The sequence below is a fragment of the Sphaeramia orbicularis genome, chromosome 15 (genome assembly GCF_902148855.1).
Source record: "Sphaeramia orbicularis chromosome 15, fSphaOr1.1, whole genome shotgun sequence".
Taxonomy (NCBI): Eukaryota; Metazoa; Chordata; class Actinopteri; order Kurtiformes; family Apogonidae; genus Sphaeramia; species Sphaeramia orbicularis.
Window position 1 is genome coordinate 49,580,353 of NC_043971.1, and position 16,094 is coordinate 49,596,446.

Below are 16,094 nucleotides of genomic sequence, written 5' to 3' on the forward strand. Positions count from 1 at the left end.
GATTATATCAGAGCAGAAATGCACTTACACACAGACTCATATGACGGATCGGTTCTGTGACGTCATTAGCGCGCGACACAGCGTGCAGCCTGTGAAGGACGCCGAAGAGCGGATTTGGGATGAAATAAGTTAAAATACAAGGTAGAATTACATATATTTTTACTTGGAAATGCTATATCACATTATTATCTATCTGAGTTAACTTATCAAAGAATAGAAACAAAAATATGATAAGTTATTCGGCTGCGTTTGTTTAACCCTGTCGCTTAGCTGCTACATGGTAAGCTAATGTTAGCTCACATTTTACTGTTATTTATCATTTATTAACAATATGAGAAGACTATTAATAGTGGTATTAATAGTTAGAATAGACTCAAACGTTAAAAAAACATAAAATGGGAGGTATGATATGTCACCTGAGGTATAACAGAATATCTTTGGAGCTGCAGTGAATGTGTCCATCATCACCTTCATCCTCCTCCTGTCTCTGTTTTTGTTTCTGTCTCTGTCCTGTCTTCTTCTTCAGGTCTCTGTGATGGCGGTGTCCTGTTTAACTCGAGCCCTTCGGTCCTTGTCTGTGTCCCAGCCTGCTCTGCTCTCAGCTCAGGTACACAATCATCTAGGTTTCAGAGGTTTAGCTTCTGTTTGCTTTAATTCTACAGTTAACTGGTCCTTAGGGATTAATTTTCATTAATTATTGTAGTATCTTCTGTAGTTTAGGCTCTTGAGTGAAAATCCTGTATTTTCCTATATTTAATTCACTGATCATGTAGATGTTCATTAAAGCTCAGATTAAAGTTGATGGTTCTTCTATCAGAAACAGATCAAACTGCATAAACAGTGCCTTTTTCAGTCCAATCTGTCATTAACTGATCATAAACCCAGTGTGTCCATCCACTGTCACTGATCCAACTCCATGGGTTTGACTGGGGAATCAATGTTGGAGAAGATGACAGTGTTTCCACGGTAACTACGGAGTCTCTGAATGTCCAAATATGGTCATATCTGATGACCATGAAAAGATGAACTGTATTTAACGCCAATTATTGACTTGGATTGATAGGATTAGTGGATCAGAACTCATTTAAAAAAAAAAAACCTCATTGTTTCAAAGCAGATTGAAATTTTTTTTTTTTTCTGTAAAAAAAATGTGTGAAATAAAACAGGTGAGCACTTCCTTTCTCCAAACATCATCATGTTTGTTATATATTTGTTGTGAAATGTTTTCTCCTGTTGTTGGATTTTACAAAGTCGTTAAATCTAATGAACAGATGATGAATAAAAGCAGAAACAGTAAAACAGTTTTTGTGCAGGTGTTTTCTAAAGTCAGAACCTGATCAGCCCTCCTGTTTTGGTCTCTGTCAGGCTGTGGTTCAGACTAAACCGGGTCCTCAGTGGTTCTGTGGGGTCGGACCGTGCAGAGGTTTCATCACCACGGCCGTTCTGGATCAGAACCGGGCTCAGTGGAAGCAGAGGGAGAAATACACGGTCAAACCCATCGGCATGAAGAAAACCGGAGGCAGAGATTACACAGGTCAGACCCAAACCCTCAGTCTGGGTTCAAGGTTCAGGACTCAAACTGGACCCAACCGGCTCTGTGTCATTGAACAGGACGGATCCGGACCCATGGCATCGGCGGCGGACACAAGCAGAAATACCGATGGGTCGACTTCCAGAGGCTGAGATACGAAGACGGACAGGAGGCGAAACCGTTCGAGGAGAGGGTGGTGGAGGTCCGATACGACCCCTGCAGGTGAGAACCCAAGAACCGGACCAAGGACCGGGTCTGGAATGATACAACCAACAGGACCAAGACCAGTAGAAGGAGCGCAGATGGTTTCAGTTCATTAACCCCCAACCAAAAACCACGCCCTTTGGGGTCGGGGCAAAACTAGAAAAACAACAATTTACTAGAACAAAATCAGTAAAAACAACCGATCATCTATAACTAATCAGGTCATCTATAACTAATCAGATGCTTTAACGATGGGACTGAGTTTATTTACTGTTAACTCTGTAAAACTTGATCAGTCAAAAAACTAATCACAAAATTCACATTTTCTGGAATTATGATGTTTATTCAACCTTCTAACAAAATTAAAAAATAGGACCAATGGCCCTGTAGCTTACCGGCCAAATTAAAAGCTTTGGGAAATGTATCCAGATGCCATTTATTATCACCCAGTTATGTGTATTTATTATATTACAGAAATAGCCCATGTTTTGGTCATATTCCAATCAGATCTGTCAAAAATTCAAATTCCAACTTGATATCATTGATACTGATTTATTGGATCAATCCACTTCCTATCTGTTATAATGGGAAAATTTTTCAAAGTTGCACCAAATCCAGAATCAGATCTGGATCCAAATAATTTCACTAACTTTTGTTGACATCATCATAAAGAAGCTGTATACCAAGTTTGAAGTCAATCGGAATTGTAGTTTCGGAGAAGAAAATGATTGAAAGTTTTGTAACAGACGACGATGACAGATGATGACAGATGCTGCCAGACGCTGCATGACGACAGTAGCTTATGGCCTGTCGGCTGGTAAGCTAATAAAACACAAAAACGTTTATCCAAATCATTTTGTTTATTATATTTGTTTGTATCATATTTGGTGTTTTTAGCTTATTGGCTGACAGATGTCGGGTTAACTCCCTTGCCAGTAGTGGAAGACAGCAGCTTTTATTTTATGCACAGTATATCGATGTTTGTACACTTTTTCCTTCTGTCCTCTTACACACTCATACTCAAAACTGCCGCTCCCTCACCTTGCTCGACCACTCACACCATACGCACGCGCCACACACCGCTCTCGCACTTAAAGGAACAAACACATACACACACACACCAGTCTCATAACACTACCAAAGAAAGTTTTCACACAACACTGTGAACAGAACCTGCTCGCAGAATCGCTGGTCTGTCTGTCTGTGAACAAGGCATCAAACAGTCCAGAACAGCATCCACCTGCATAGAACCAACAGCACCACTGTTCACAACTACACTGAATACAACAGCAGTACTGCAGTCACATGACTCACCGTTAGTCCATCTGTTGTAGACCCCCTGTCCAGTTAGTCCACCTGCAGTAGACCCCCCGTCCAGTTAGTCCACCTGCAGTAGACCCCCTGTCCAGTTAGTCCATCTGTTGTAGACCCCCGTCCAGTTAGTCCACCTGTAGTAAACCCCCTGTCCAGTTAGTCCACCTGCAGTAGACTCCCTGTCCAGTTAGTCCACCTGCAGTAGACCCCCTGTCCAGTTAGTCCACCTGTAGTAGACCCCCTGTCCAGGTAGTCCACCTGTAGTAGACCCCCTGTCCAGTTAGTCCACCTGTAGTAGACTCCCTGTCCCGTTGGTGTCAGTGTGCATATTAATCAGTCAGTGTCCAGTCTTGTGTCGTTGTTTTGCTGACTTTAGCCAAAATTAGATGCTACTTTGCTAGCGCAAACTGTGCAGACAGCCAAGTGTCCTTATTTTAGAAAGCCCAGTAAATATGATGGCATTAATAAACGCGGTGAAAAAAGAGGGACTGATGCGGTGAAGGATGACGGACAAGCAAGGAATACGCCAGTGTCATTTGGTGTGCTATATGTAGGCATTTTTTACCTTTCATGTGTTATTAGATGGCATGTAAATTTGTGCGTAGATCTCTGGTTCACATAACCTGAACTCTAACCCTCAGTGCATAACACACCAATTAAAAGTGACGTATATAATTATGCGACTCATGATACCATGTTGGTTTATCAGCCAGCAGCAACTACAGCTGCTGCATCATTGAGATGTTTTTGAACATTAAATACTACTAAATATATTTCTTTATCATTAAAAAATAAAAATTTGAAATGATGAATAATAATGTGTTATGACGGAATTTTTACAACCCTGTCCGTTAAAATGACGGACAATAAAAATGTCTAGCACAACCTCTGAACTATTGTTGTCATGCGGCGTCTGTCGTCCTCTGTTACAAAACTTTCAATCGTCTTTTTCTGCGAAACTCCAGTTCTGATTGACTTCAAACTTGGTGTACAGCTTCTGTATGATGATGTCAGCACAAGGTATTGAAATTATTTTGATCCGGATCTGATTCTGGATTTGGTGCCACTTTGAAAAATTTTCCCATTATAACAGATAGGAAGTGGATTGATCCAATAAATCAGTAAGTATCAATGATATCAAGTTGGAATTTGAATTTTTGACAGATCTGATTGGAATATGACCAAAACATGGGCTATTTCTGTAATAGAATAAATACACATAACTGGGTGATAATAAATGGCATCTGGATACATTTCCCAAAGCTTTTAATTTGGCCGGTAAGCTACAGGGCCATTGGTCCTATTTTTATAAAATAAAATGCCTTAAATACCTGCAGGATCTAATACACACATTTAACTGAATGATAAAGAATCAATTATCAAGTAACTATACACAGTTTGAGTTCATGAAGGACTTCTGTTAAAAACATAAATAACAATCTAAATGTTCTTAATGTAACTTTTTAAAAATTCCAAAGACTTTCCTGCAAAAAATGTGTGGATGATTTAACGATAGCGTCCATATTGGAAAAACAAAGCCTTTCCACCATCTGCAGTGGTCTGATAATCCACCAGGGGGCAGAAAAGATGTAAACACAACATGTTTATAAGGAAAGTATTGATCTAATTGATTAGATAAAGGTTTGAGAACCTGCTGGAGCAAATATGATACAAACGGGTTTAAAGGGTTAAAACAAAAACAACTGAAACAGAGGCTGAAGTTTGTGTCAAATAAAGTAAAACATGTTTTTGTCTGAGATGAAGTGGAGTTAAAGAGTGAGGTGTCTGTAACCGGGCTGAAGTCCAGTCCTTCTGGTTCTGGTTCTGATCCAGATCGGCCGACATCGCACTGGTCGCTGGAGGAAGCAGGAAGCGGTGGATCATCGCCACGGAAACCATGGAGGAGGGAACCATCATCAAAACATCTGGAGTGATCGGACGCATGGCAGGTACGAGGCCCGGTTCCTCTGGTTCCCCTGGACCCGATTAGACCCGGGTCCAGTTCAGGTTTGGTTTGTTAACGTATCCTTCCTGTTTGACGTTTCAGTTTCGGCCAATGAGGGCGATGCGTATCCTCTGGGGGCGTTGCCTATCGGGACGCTGGTCAACAACCTGGAGGTGGAGCCAGGGAGGGGGGCGGAGTACATACGGGCCGCAGGTAAACCGGACCAGAACCACATTATGAACACGTCCCAGATTCACGTAAACGTCTGGAGCCTTTTACTCCTATTTATTGAACTTAACTTTAATCAATGATATACAACGAAATATAGTTAGAGAATGAAAAAGGATCAAATATGAATAAAAAATAAAAAAGTGAAATAGAATAAAAAACGACCATAAAACACAGTAAAGTATTTAAAAAAAAAAAAGTAAAAGATGAAAGAAAATAAAAGACAAAAGAAAATGATGTATAAGCTGGAACAAAATGATGACTCAAAAACATGGAAAAAAGTAAAATTAGCAAAATCGTAAAAAAGAGACTCATACATTGTTTTGGTAAAAATAAAAATGACTTGCAAAACTATAAAATAAAACCTGGTGAATAATGGTGACAGATTTATGTTTATGTTTATGCATTTGGCAGATGCTTTTTTCCAAAGTGACTTTACAGGGGAAAACCAATTAAATCACTCAATCAATCAAATTTTATTTATATAATGCCAGATGACAAAAAAAGTTATCTCATGACACTTTATATATAGAGTTGGTCAAAACCAGACTCTAAGCCAATTTACAGAAACCCAGCAGAATCCTCCAGGAGCAAACACTTGTGACTGGTGACAGTGGAAGGAAAAACTTCCCTTTAACAGCAGAAACCTGGAGCAGATCCAGACTCCTGGAGGATGGCCGTCTGCCTTGACCAGTTGGGGTTAAAGAGAGAGAGTAGAGAAGGAGAAAGAAGAGAGAGCGATAGAGATAGAGACTGGGGGAGAGGGGGAGAAGGGGGGAGTAGGGGGAGACACATGGAGGCAGTTGAGGATAAGTGAGTGGTGATGATGAGGGCAGGGAAGAGGCAGGACCACCGCAGCAGGTCCAGAAATAATCCTGGAAGAATCTGTGATAATCCTGGGAAAAACCTTATTAGAATATTTAAGATGGAATGTTTGAAAGTGCTAGGATAGGAGGTGCTCTCGGAAGAGCTGGGTCTTCAGGAGCTTCTTGAAGATAGGCAGGGATGCCTCTGTTCTTGTAGCACTTGGTAGAGCGTTCCACCAACGTGGAACAACCCATGAAAAGAGCCTGGATTGTCTTGTGCAAGGTCTGGGGACCACCAGACTACGTTCCCCAGGTGAGCGAAGTGGTCGTGGGGCGACATAAGCTTTTATCAGTGCACCTAGGTAGGTAGGAGCTGACCCACTGAGAATTTTGCAGGCTAGGATTAAAGATTTGAATTTGATGCGGGCAGCTATGGGTAGCCAGTGTAACTCAATGAGTAAGGGGGTGACATGTGCCCTTTTAGGCTGATTGAAGACCAGACGCGCTGCTGCATTCTGGACCATCTGTAGTGGTCTGTCAACACAAGCTGGGAAGAAGAACATTGCAGTAGTCAAGGCGGGAGATAACCATAGTCTGCACCAGGAGCTGGGTGGCCTGTTCGGTTAGGTATGGCCTGATCTTTCTTAGGTTGAACAGAGTGAAACGGCATGATCGGGTGACAGAGGCAACATGATCTGTGAAGATCAACTGATTATCAATCATGACTCCCAGGTTATGTACTACACTGGTAGGAGCCAATACTGATGGAGATGTCCTGCTGTATGGTTGGCTTAGCTGGGAAAACCAGCAGTTCAGTTTTGGATTTAGTCCATGTTCTGTGTTTTATTTAAATATAGAATATGATGTAAAGCATTTTTTTTAAACTTCAGAACATGGACTAAATCTGTTATCATTATTCACCAGGTTTTATTTTAGAGTTTTACAAAACTCGATTTTATATTTTACCAAAACAATGTGTCTGAGTCTCTTTTATATAATTCTCCAAATTTAACTTTTTTCCATGTTTTTGAGTCTTAATTTTGTTCCAACTTTTACATCCTTTTCTTTGGTTTTATCTTATTTTTGCATCGTTTGTTTTGTTTTTCAGCACTTTTTCCATCTTATTTCATTGTATTTTTAACATTATTTTTTTGTTCCATCCTTTTCGTTTCAGCTGGGGAGGTCTCTTTTTTTTTTTAAATGACATTTGATGTAATGTCTCTTCTCATATTTCATTGGTGTCGTTTGTTCTCAGATCTTTAATCCAGTTTGATCTCCAACACAAACCCGTCACTGTGACCTTCATTGTCCTTGTTTCTTCTGTTTTAAATGTTTAACACGTTGGTTCTGGTTCTGTTGGTTTCAGGTACCAGTGGAGTTCTGCTGCGTAAAGTCAACGGCACCGCTATCGTCCAGCTTCCATCCAAACAGCAGGTTCAGGTGAGTTCATCTGGACTCAGAACCCGGGTCAGAACCACATCAGGTTCTTAACTCTTCGTCCTCTTGCGGTTTATTCCATGAGGTTTATGTATATTTATCTGATGGAAAATATGCAGTTTTTGTGTCTGTTTTGTAATAAGTTATAATTCAAATTCCACTGGTCTAGTTGTAGTTTCACAGATCCAGTCTGGAATTAATGATAAAATGGGTTTGAGTCCAAAGGAATATTAGAGTCAGATCGACCAGATCTACTGCAAACACTGTCTGCACATGACAATACATGGACTGGACAGGTTCTATCAGTGGAACATGAATACATCTTTTGGATAAATGGACACAAACCAACATATGTGTTAGAACACACCATCATATACCTGGAAAACAGCAGCAAACTAACACTGTGGTCATTAGTTTAACAATTAATCAGATTAAAATGTTTAATCTGAGGCAGATCATTTATAAATAATTGTCAACCAGTGGAATTAAAGTGGCCTTTAAAGGCTTAAAATCCTGAAAATGGTCGAATGTTTGGTTGTTTTAGCAGAGATGAAGTGGAGTAAGAGATTTATGAAAAAAAAAAGTCTGATTTTTAGATCAGTTTTTTTTTTTGCGTGTACATTTTTGCTACGAAGGTAACCAGTGGGGTAAATGTGGATGAACCAATCCCATGATCCTTTGCAGGTCCTGGAGACCTGCATGGTTACGGTGGGACGCGTCTCCAACATCGACCACAACAAACAAATCATCGGTAAAGCCGGACGCAACCGCTGGCTCGGCGTGCGTCCGTCCAGCGGACTGTGGCAGAGGAAAGGGGGCTGGGCCGGACGCAAGATCAAGCCCCTCCCCCCGATGAAGAGCTACGTCAATCTGCCGTCATTGTCGGCCAAATGAAACCAACGTAACCACGCCCCCTGTTCTGGTGAGGGAAAAAAAACAGACGCCGTTTGTACAGAAGATTAAAAACTTTATTAAACACAACTGCCTGTGAGCATGAAAGAAACCAACCATATAAAAATCCAAAACATATGTACATCTAAGGTCAAACATGCAGACGAACCATGTCTTTAGTGGTAAAGTTCAAATACTGTCATGTCTTTAAAGAGGGTTTGTGCAAAGACACTGGGGGGCGTGTCCATGAGCCACGAGAGGCGCTGCAGGCCAACACACCAGCGCGCCGCTCGTCGACCCGGGGGTTTAACGCCACCCGCGCTACGTCTAGAACCAGGGCAAAAAAAAAACAACAACAAAAACAAACTCCGGGTCGAATGCGATGAAAGACGCCGCTCGATGTTTTTATTCAACGACAACGAGAAGCAGCGGCAAAAATGAAGTAACAGAGTCACGACCTCGAAACCAAGAAAGAAAAGAAAAAAACCACAGCATCCAAATCAAAGCAGGGCGTGTCTGTAGGGAGTGGTCTACGTGTGACCCGGTCCGACAGAACCTGGGTCCAAAAACCACAAAGTGCATTTACAAAGTCAAACCACCCATAGTGTTTGTTTGCATTGAACGACTTCGTCATGAGTTGTGGAAATATTTGGCATTTACGTGGAGCTAAAGGTCGGATATATTGTGCTTTCAGTTTACTGGGGGGGCGGGGCTTAGGGGGTGGGGTTTGCGGTTCACAATAGTACATCTGGTTGTATAGATTTATATACAATACTTTAAAAAACGCCATCCTATAAAAGCATCAGCAGACTCACACACAAAGGCCATTTGTCGAAGGGAACGGAGGCAGTACCGTCCAACACACACACACACACACACCGGCAGTGACCGGGGGCGGGGCGGGGCTGGACCGGGGCGGGGCCAACAAACACGCCTATCGCAGTGTAACTAGAGGTTATTACCATAGATTCATATATTGTGCTGATATACTCATCATATATATTTTGTCCACATATATTTTACATTAGTATTTTGCAGAATAAACTCAGATTGCATCCATTTTCTTTAAAATGAAGGAAAATCACAGACTTTTCATCTTCAATCAGTCTTTTCTATTATGGTTGTTCTTGTTTGGAGTTTTTCCTAATAATTTAACACCAAAACCTGAACCCAGAGCAAAACTCAGCCTTCAAAATGGACAGAAATCATCATAGTGGTTTATTTGTCGACATTACCATCGACTCAAACATTAAAAAGGACACATTGGTCTTTTATTCTTAAATGTGGCTCCAATTTCATCTGTTTTTCAGAGTAACTCTAATAATACTGACTAAGACCAGCGATAGGATGTTTGACAAACTATTGCTGTTTTAAAGGCTCTGATCGGCCAAACCTGTGGGTTTGGTTCCATCTTCATATATTTGACTGTTCTTGCGTTCTGTTCCAGTTCGTTCCACATGTGCATCATGACTTTTCGCTGTCAGTTTCTGCGACACAGATTCGGGTTCTAAACACCGATGTTTGGCCGAGTCGAAGCTCAGGTGGGTCAGCTTTAAAACAACTGGACTTTGGCACAAAGAAGCACCATAGGGGCAGGAGAACGGCGTCAAAGACCACGAACCTTGAGTTCAATGCCGTCAAGACCGCGAACCTCGAGGTCAACGGCGTCAAAGACCACAAACCTCGAGGTCAACGGCGTCAAAGACTATGAACCTCGAGGTCAAAAGCATCAAAGACCATGAACCTTGAGGGCAACAGTGTCAAAGACTGCAAACCTCAAGGCCAACGGTGTCAAAGACCACGAACCTCGAGGTCAAAGATGTCAAAGACTGCGAACCTCGAGGCCACCAGTGTCAAAGACCGTGAACCCCGAGGCCAACGGTGTCAAAGACTGCAAACCTCAAGGCCAACACTGTCAAAGACCGCAAACCTCAAGGTCAAAGCCGTCAAAGACCGCAAACCTTGAGGCCAACGGTGTCAAAGACCGCGAACCTCAAGGCCAACGGTGTCAAAGACTGCGAACCTCGAGGTCAACAGCGTCAAAGACTATGAACCTCGAGGTCAAAAGCGTGAAAGACCACGAACCTCAAGGTGAAAGGCGTCAAAGACTGTGAACCTCGAGGCTGACGGCGTCAAAGACCACAAACCTCAAGGCCAACAGCGTCAAAGACCACGAACCTCAATGCGATAAAGACGCAACGACATTTGGCAGAAGGAGGTGGTTTTGTGGCGTTATCGCTGCTTCGACATAAAACGCGAATGGTGATAAATGATGGTTCATGTGTCGTACATTCAACAAACACAAAACCGGTTCTGATCTGATGTACAATATACAGACCACAGTCTGTGGACCCGTTGAATCCAGGTGTTTCTGTTCTAACAGGGGTCTGGGATCCAAAACAGTAAGGACTAATGTCAGAATAGAGTTTTAGATTATGGGATAGATATCATTAGTTTGGTTAAATTATTATCTTAGTTTGTAGAGTAACTCAGACGGTTTATTTTCCCAAACTAAACTCTAAATATACTCAACTGTTTTATCCTCACTATAAGATGACATTAGTTCTTATTGTCTTAATACTTTTGTTTATATTCATGTGTTTCGAAGCCGGGACAAAAGGAAACATCTTTGCTCAAAAAGCTGACCTTTGTCGAAAAAAGTAAAGGGACAAGTAAGAAAACTGAGCACTGAGTTCAAAGAGAAGGATTCCATCGAGATTCACAGCAATATTCCAACTTCCAACGACGAAACACAAGCACGGAATCAAAGGGTCGCACGCACGCACGCCACTGCACATCACCATCACACGCCTCCATCGTCTATAGAGTCACAAGAAATGTAGGATTTCACAGAAATAATAACATGTTAATAACAAAAACAAAGTGCAAACACAGCTGCCAGTATCCAAATGTGGCAATTTGTCAAAGACCTCCGCATCGCTCCAAGGCGGGAGCACAAACTTTACAAAATATTACTTGTTCTGTTCGTAGTGTGTAAAAAAAACAACAAAAAAAACGACGACACCAACAACGACATCGAAACATCATAACATGAACCTGTGTCGGACACGGGGACTCAGTTCAGATTTCCACAGGAAAACTATTACTGCCGGGTGGGGGTGGGCGGGACCGGGCGGGGGGGCCAGTCGGCTTCTCTTCTGAGGGGAGGGGCCTCTGGAGGCGGGCGGACGGCGGCCACGGTCACACAGGCTTTGTGTATCCGAAGATCCCCACCGGGAAGTGCTTAACGTGGGTCGGCCACTGGGCGGCGAGCTGGAAAAACTTGACATCGTTCCATTCGACGCCATCAATGGTGACTAAAGACGAAGAGGGTGGGAGTTAGAAGAGGGGCGGGGTCACAGGGGAGGGGTTATCTAATCAAATCTAACTGTAAAACTTTTTAAAAACAACAGTTGGACAAAATACTCGACACAAACACTTATATTACAATTCCACTGTCGTAAATATTCAAGAGTCACTAGTTTTATTAACTATTATTATTATTATTATTATTTTTTTTTTAATTATTATTTCATGTTGTTTATCTTTATTTTTCCTGCCCTTTATCCTGGTGCTGCTTTGACCAGTGAATTTCCCTGTTGTGGGATCAATAAAGTCTAATTTAATCTAAACACATAAAACTAATGCAAAACAATAAAACCATAAAAATAATAAAAGCCAAAGAGAGAATTTTGAATGTTTTTTCCTCTTAAATCCCAGTGTAAACAGTCACAGCTGTCGTGTTTCATTCTGTTTCTGACTCTTTTCAGCCTCATTTATCTTATTTTTTTCTCTAAATCCTCTTATCAGTTAAACCTGTCTGACTGTTGTTTAGTTGTTTATGCATCTCACTCCCTGTTTATTGTGTCTTGTTTCAGTGCCTGTTCCTGTCCTGTCCACCGGGGGCGCTGCACACTCACCTCTCAGCATGGTGTGCTGGTGTTTGGCGGTGCAGATCAAGCGGCTGATGCCGTCGATCACTTGGCTCTTGGAGTCCAGCTCTTTCTCCTTCGGCTTTTTACTGAGAAAAATCACTGAAGAAACAAGAAAGAACCACATCAGAGTGAAGGGTTTGTACAGTTCAACAGATGAACATTTATCAGACGCTGATTCAAACACTGACCAGGCTTTACACGTCATGGGTTTCTGTTCCAACAGCACATCAAATAAAGTGAAATCATCAAACTATTCTCAGTTCTCATTTGACATTTTTTTAAGAGGATAAACACTAAACCCACCGACACACAGCTGTCAGGTTTAGCCCCTCCCTCTGCAGTGTTTAGCCCCTCCCCCAGGCTGTGTTTAGCCTCTCCCTTCAGGCGGTGTTTAGCCCCTCCCTTTGTTGTTTAGCCCCTTCCTCTGTTGTGTTTTGCCCTCCCTCCTGGCTGTGTTTAGCCACTCCCTCTGTTGTGTTAAGCCCCTCCCTCTGCTGTGTTTAGCCCCTCCCTCTGCTGTAGTTAGCCCCTCCCTTCAGGCTGTGCTTAGCCCTCCCTCTGCTGTGTTAAGCCCCTCCCCCAGGCCGTGTTTAGCTCCTCCCTCTGCTGTTTCACCCCTCCCTCAGCTGTATTTAACTCCTCCCTCTGCTGTGTTTAGCCGCTCCCCCTGCCCCTCCCTCACCTTTCTTGTTCTTCTCCTTGGTGACCACGGTCATGGCCATGCTGGGCGGGGGGGTCAGCTCCCCCCCACAGGGCAGACGGCTGACCTGCAGGGACCTGAAGTTACTCTTCAGGGTGTTCTTGAGGCCCACGTCCCTCTTGTCGCCCTCCTTCTTCTTCTCGGGGCCCTGCCACGTCCAGTAGTCCACCTGCAGACCCATCACTTCACTTCCTGAACATGGAGATCTGAAACACAAAGCATCAATCACAGGTCACCGTCCGCACATGGGCACAGAGGGCGGTGGCGGCGGCGTTACCGGATGGATTCGTACCCAGCTCCAGATAAGGCGGTGGAGACGGAGGGCGACTGGGGCGGAGTCCCCCCGATCTCCTTCCCATACGGACCGGCCGCCGGGGGGGTCGGGGACGACAGGATGCTGGTGTTGGCGCCCATGGCGTCGTCGGAGTCGACTGAACAGAAGACGAGCAGAATGTCAGAATGAAAGGAACCATGAGGAGGGTTCTCCAGACGGAGGAACCCTGAACCCGTTTACACCGACACAGATAACACTGAGCTCAGTTTATGATCGTCCACATGAACACAGTTTGAGTTTGGATTCATTTATTCATGTTCATCTGGTCCTACTGTCAAAACTGATCATGTCAGAAAAATACACAAAGAAACTGGTTTAAACTGGATATAATTATAATAAATAAATACAGTAATAATGAGTTCAAGCTGGTCCCAGATCAGTCACATGTGAACTGATTTTATTAGGATCTAAAAGGATTAAACGTTTCGAACCTTTGGGATAAAATGTTGCCTCAAACGTCCAAAATCTTTTCTATTCAGAAAAACGCATCCATAATCTGCCTACGTCTGTGCATGCTTCACCTGTTTGAACTGTTTTTGTTTTTTTGTAACGATTTTTATTTGTCTTGTTTGCTTTCTATTTTTGTTTTTATTTTCTAACCTCCCTTTTAATTGTATTTATTGTACCCTGCCTGTAGCACTTTGAGGTTTTTAGATAAAAATGTCAGGTACATTACAAATAAAATGTATTATTATTAAATATATACAAATATTAAAGCAGGTCGAGGAGACGAAACGTAGCGTAAACTATTAGTGTATGTTTTTCATATTTCTTAGTATATTTTACTGCATTTTTTCATATTTTTTTGTTTATTTGACACTGATAATAAAAATAATACATTTTAATTACGGGCACCTTTCTTGGCACTCAAGGACGCTGTACAGTAAACAGGAGAGTATAAAACAAGCAATAAAAGCAATTTTAGTGCATTTTACTGTTTTTTTTATTATTTTAGTGCATTTTACTGTATTTTTTTATTATTTTAGTGCATTTTACTGTATTTTTCATATTTTTTTGTTTATTTTAGTGCATTTTACTGTATTTTTTTATTTTAGTGCATTTTGCTGTATTTTTCATATTTTTTTTTGTTTATTTTAGTGCATTTTACTGTATTTTTTTATTTTAGTGCATTTTGCTGTATTTTTCATATTTTTTTGTTTATTTTAGTGCATTTTACTGTATTTTTTTATTTTAGTGCATTTTGCTGTATTTTTCATATTTTTTTTTGTTTATTTTAGTGCATTTTACTGTATTTTTTGTGTCTGTTGGTGTATAATATCTATGAGGCCTGTTGTTCTGTTAATTCTGTGGATGGAATGTCTATAATTGGACCAAATCCGTCTTTAAAAGTGTCTTCCTGTCCTTCCCGTTGGTTCCTCACCTGAAGTCGACAGACTTTGCTCCACAATCCCAACTTTGACAACCTGTGACAGAACAACGGGTCAGTGTTAAAGGAAGTCCACAGAGGTTCTGATGGGTCGGATGTGAAAGCGGTTCTTACCCCGATGAATGGCACAAACTTCTGACACGAGTCCTCGTCGGGGCTGAAACAGAAGAAGAGGATGTGAGTGTCCAGAGGAGGAGGACGGGTTGGACACAAACAGCCAATGGTCCTGGAGGAGACATGGTCTGAACGGAACCATGTCCCATCAGAGGAGGAGGCACATGACGGGCTGGGGGGGGGGGGGGGGGGGGTCGTCCAGGGGTCACGGTCACATGAGATGGATGAGGAGCTCCTTACAACCACAACAGCTCTGATGGGGTCAAAGGTCACAACTGGACCAAGACCCGGGGTGACCGCCAAAGCTCTGTTCTGTTCTATTCTATATCATTCTGTTCTATATTATTCTTTTTTATTCTATTGTGAACATTTCTATTGAAGTTTCAGACCGTTCAGACTTTTCTTATATAACGAACAGTCTAATTAATTCAACATTCTGTTCAAATGCATTATATTATTCTGTTTTTAATGCGTGTGGTCGTAATCTTTGGTCTTTGTGAAGTTTTTCTGGTTGAAAAAAATCAAAGTAACTGTTCAGACTTTTCAGATTTCAGTCACTTACCTGATGAAGACGAACCTCTGAACATGTGGAAAACAGTTATCACGACTGATACGATGGGGGTAGAATCTGGTCCTGGGGGGCTTTTAACCCTGGGTATAGTCCAGACTGGGGTAAACTAAACATCTAGTCTAACTCATAAACCAGGTCGATCCAGAACCATATGGAAGAGATGACCCAGTTCTAGAGCAGAGTCAGAACCAACGGATCCGAGTTTACAGATAAACATAGAAGAACAACATGAGTGAACGCTGTCACAGCGGGTGGTTTTAGTGTAAATAAACAGGAAGGGATGGTTTTAGTATCAACTAGAACCCGTTTACACCTGGTCTTAAACCAGATCTGCATTTGGCCTCAACATGGTTGGGTTTGGATCTGATCCGGATCATGTTCCGTTAAACGTACTCCTCAGATCAGTGGTTTCAGACTCTACACAGATGGTGATAGTTTTTGTCTGATGCTGCGTTGATCCTTTATTTAAATGACTTGGATTCATTCAAGGGTTCTGGTCTGACTGGTTCTGGTACTGATCACATGTCCCTTCTCCATTGACCCTCAAATTAACTGAATATAACTTGTTCATATAAATTTGTCTAATCTAACAAAAATTTCCCCAAAACATGTTTTTCTCTGAATAGTTGTTGTTGTTGGAGGTGTTTGTTCGTAGTTAAATTGGTCTATGACCCAAAACTGTAATGGAAAGACCTTT

General features: G+C 42.0%; 2 protein-coding genes across 5 annotated transcripts in view; one reads left to right on the forward strand and one right to left on the reverse strand.

Annotated features, from left to right (window-relative positions):
• Window positions 1-60: 60 nt before the first annotated feature.
• Window positions 61-12,368, forward strand: mrpl2 (mitochondrial ribosomal protein L2). Its single transcript, XM_030156311.1, has 9 exons — window positions 61-141; window positions 527-607; window positions 1,366-1,534; window positions 1,612-1,753; window positions 4,883-4,998; window positions 5,097-5,207; window positions 7,395-7,468; window positions 8,150-8,387; window positions 12,235-12,368. Exons 2-8 carry the CDS (start codon window positions 536-538, stop codon window positions 8,357-8,359), a joined length of 894 nt encoding a protein of 297 aa, XP_030012171.1. The 5' UTR covers window positions 61-141; window positions 527-535; the 3' UTR covers window positions 8,360-8,387; window positions 12,235-12,368.
• LOC115434379 (phosphofurin acidic cluster sorting protein 2-like) overlaps window positions 8,416-16,094 on the reverse strand; it is an 84,823-nt gene continuing 77,144 nt past the window's right edge. For 2 of the 4 annotated variants that reach the window (XM_030156301.1, XM_030156300.1), the window contains 6 exons: window positions 14,827-14,869; window positions 14,707-14,749; window positions 13,284-13,422; window positions 12,974-13,197; window positions 12,277-12,390; window positions 8,416-11,673 (listed from right to left, as the gene is read on the reverse strand). In XM_030156301.1, coding sequence (XP_030012161.1) covers window positions 11,558-11,673; window positions 12,277-12,390; window positions 12,974-13,197; window positions 13,284-13,422; window positions 14,707-14,749; window positions 14,827-14,869 — 679 coding nt within the window. In that variant the 3' untranslated portion in view covers window positions 8,416-11,557. The remainder of the gene's footprint in view (window positions 11,674-12,276; window positions 12,391-12,973; window positions 13,198-13,283; window positions 13,423-14,706; window positions 14,750-14,826; window positions 14,870-16,094) is intronic. The other 2 variants (XR_003937509.1, XR_003937508.1) reach the window with 2 other exon arrangements.

Excerpts from the sequence above, each read along its gene's own strand:
- mrpl2 (XM_030156311.1), top strand. The coding sequence starts at position 536 with ATGGCGGTGTCCTGTTTAACTCGAGCCCTTCGGTCCTTGTCTGTGTCC. Across the intron at positions 1,754-4,882 it reads GTCCGATACGACCCCTGCAG|ATCGGCCGACATCGCACTGG; the intron begins GTGAGAACCCAA and ends GTTCTGATCCAG. Across the intron at positions 4,999-5,096 it reads AGTGATCGGACGCATGGCAG|TTTCGGCCAATGAGGGCGAT; the intron begins GTACGAGGCCCG and ends TTGACGTTTCAG.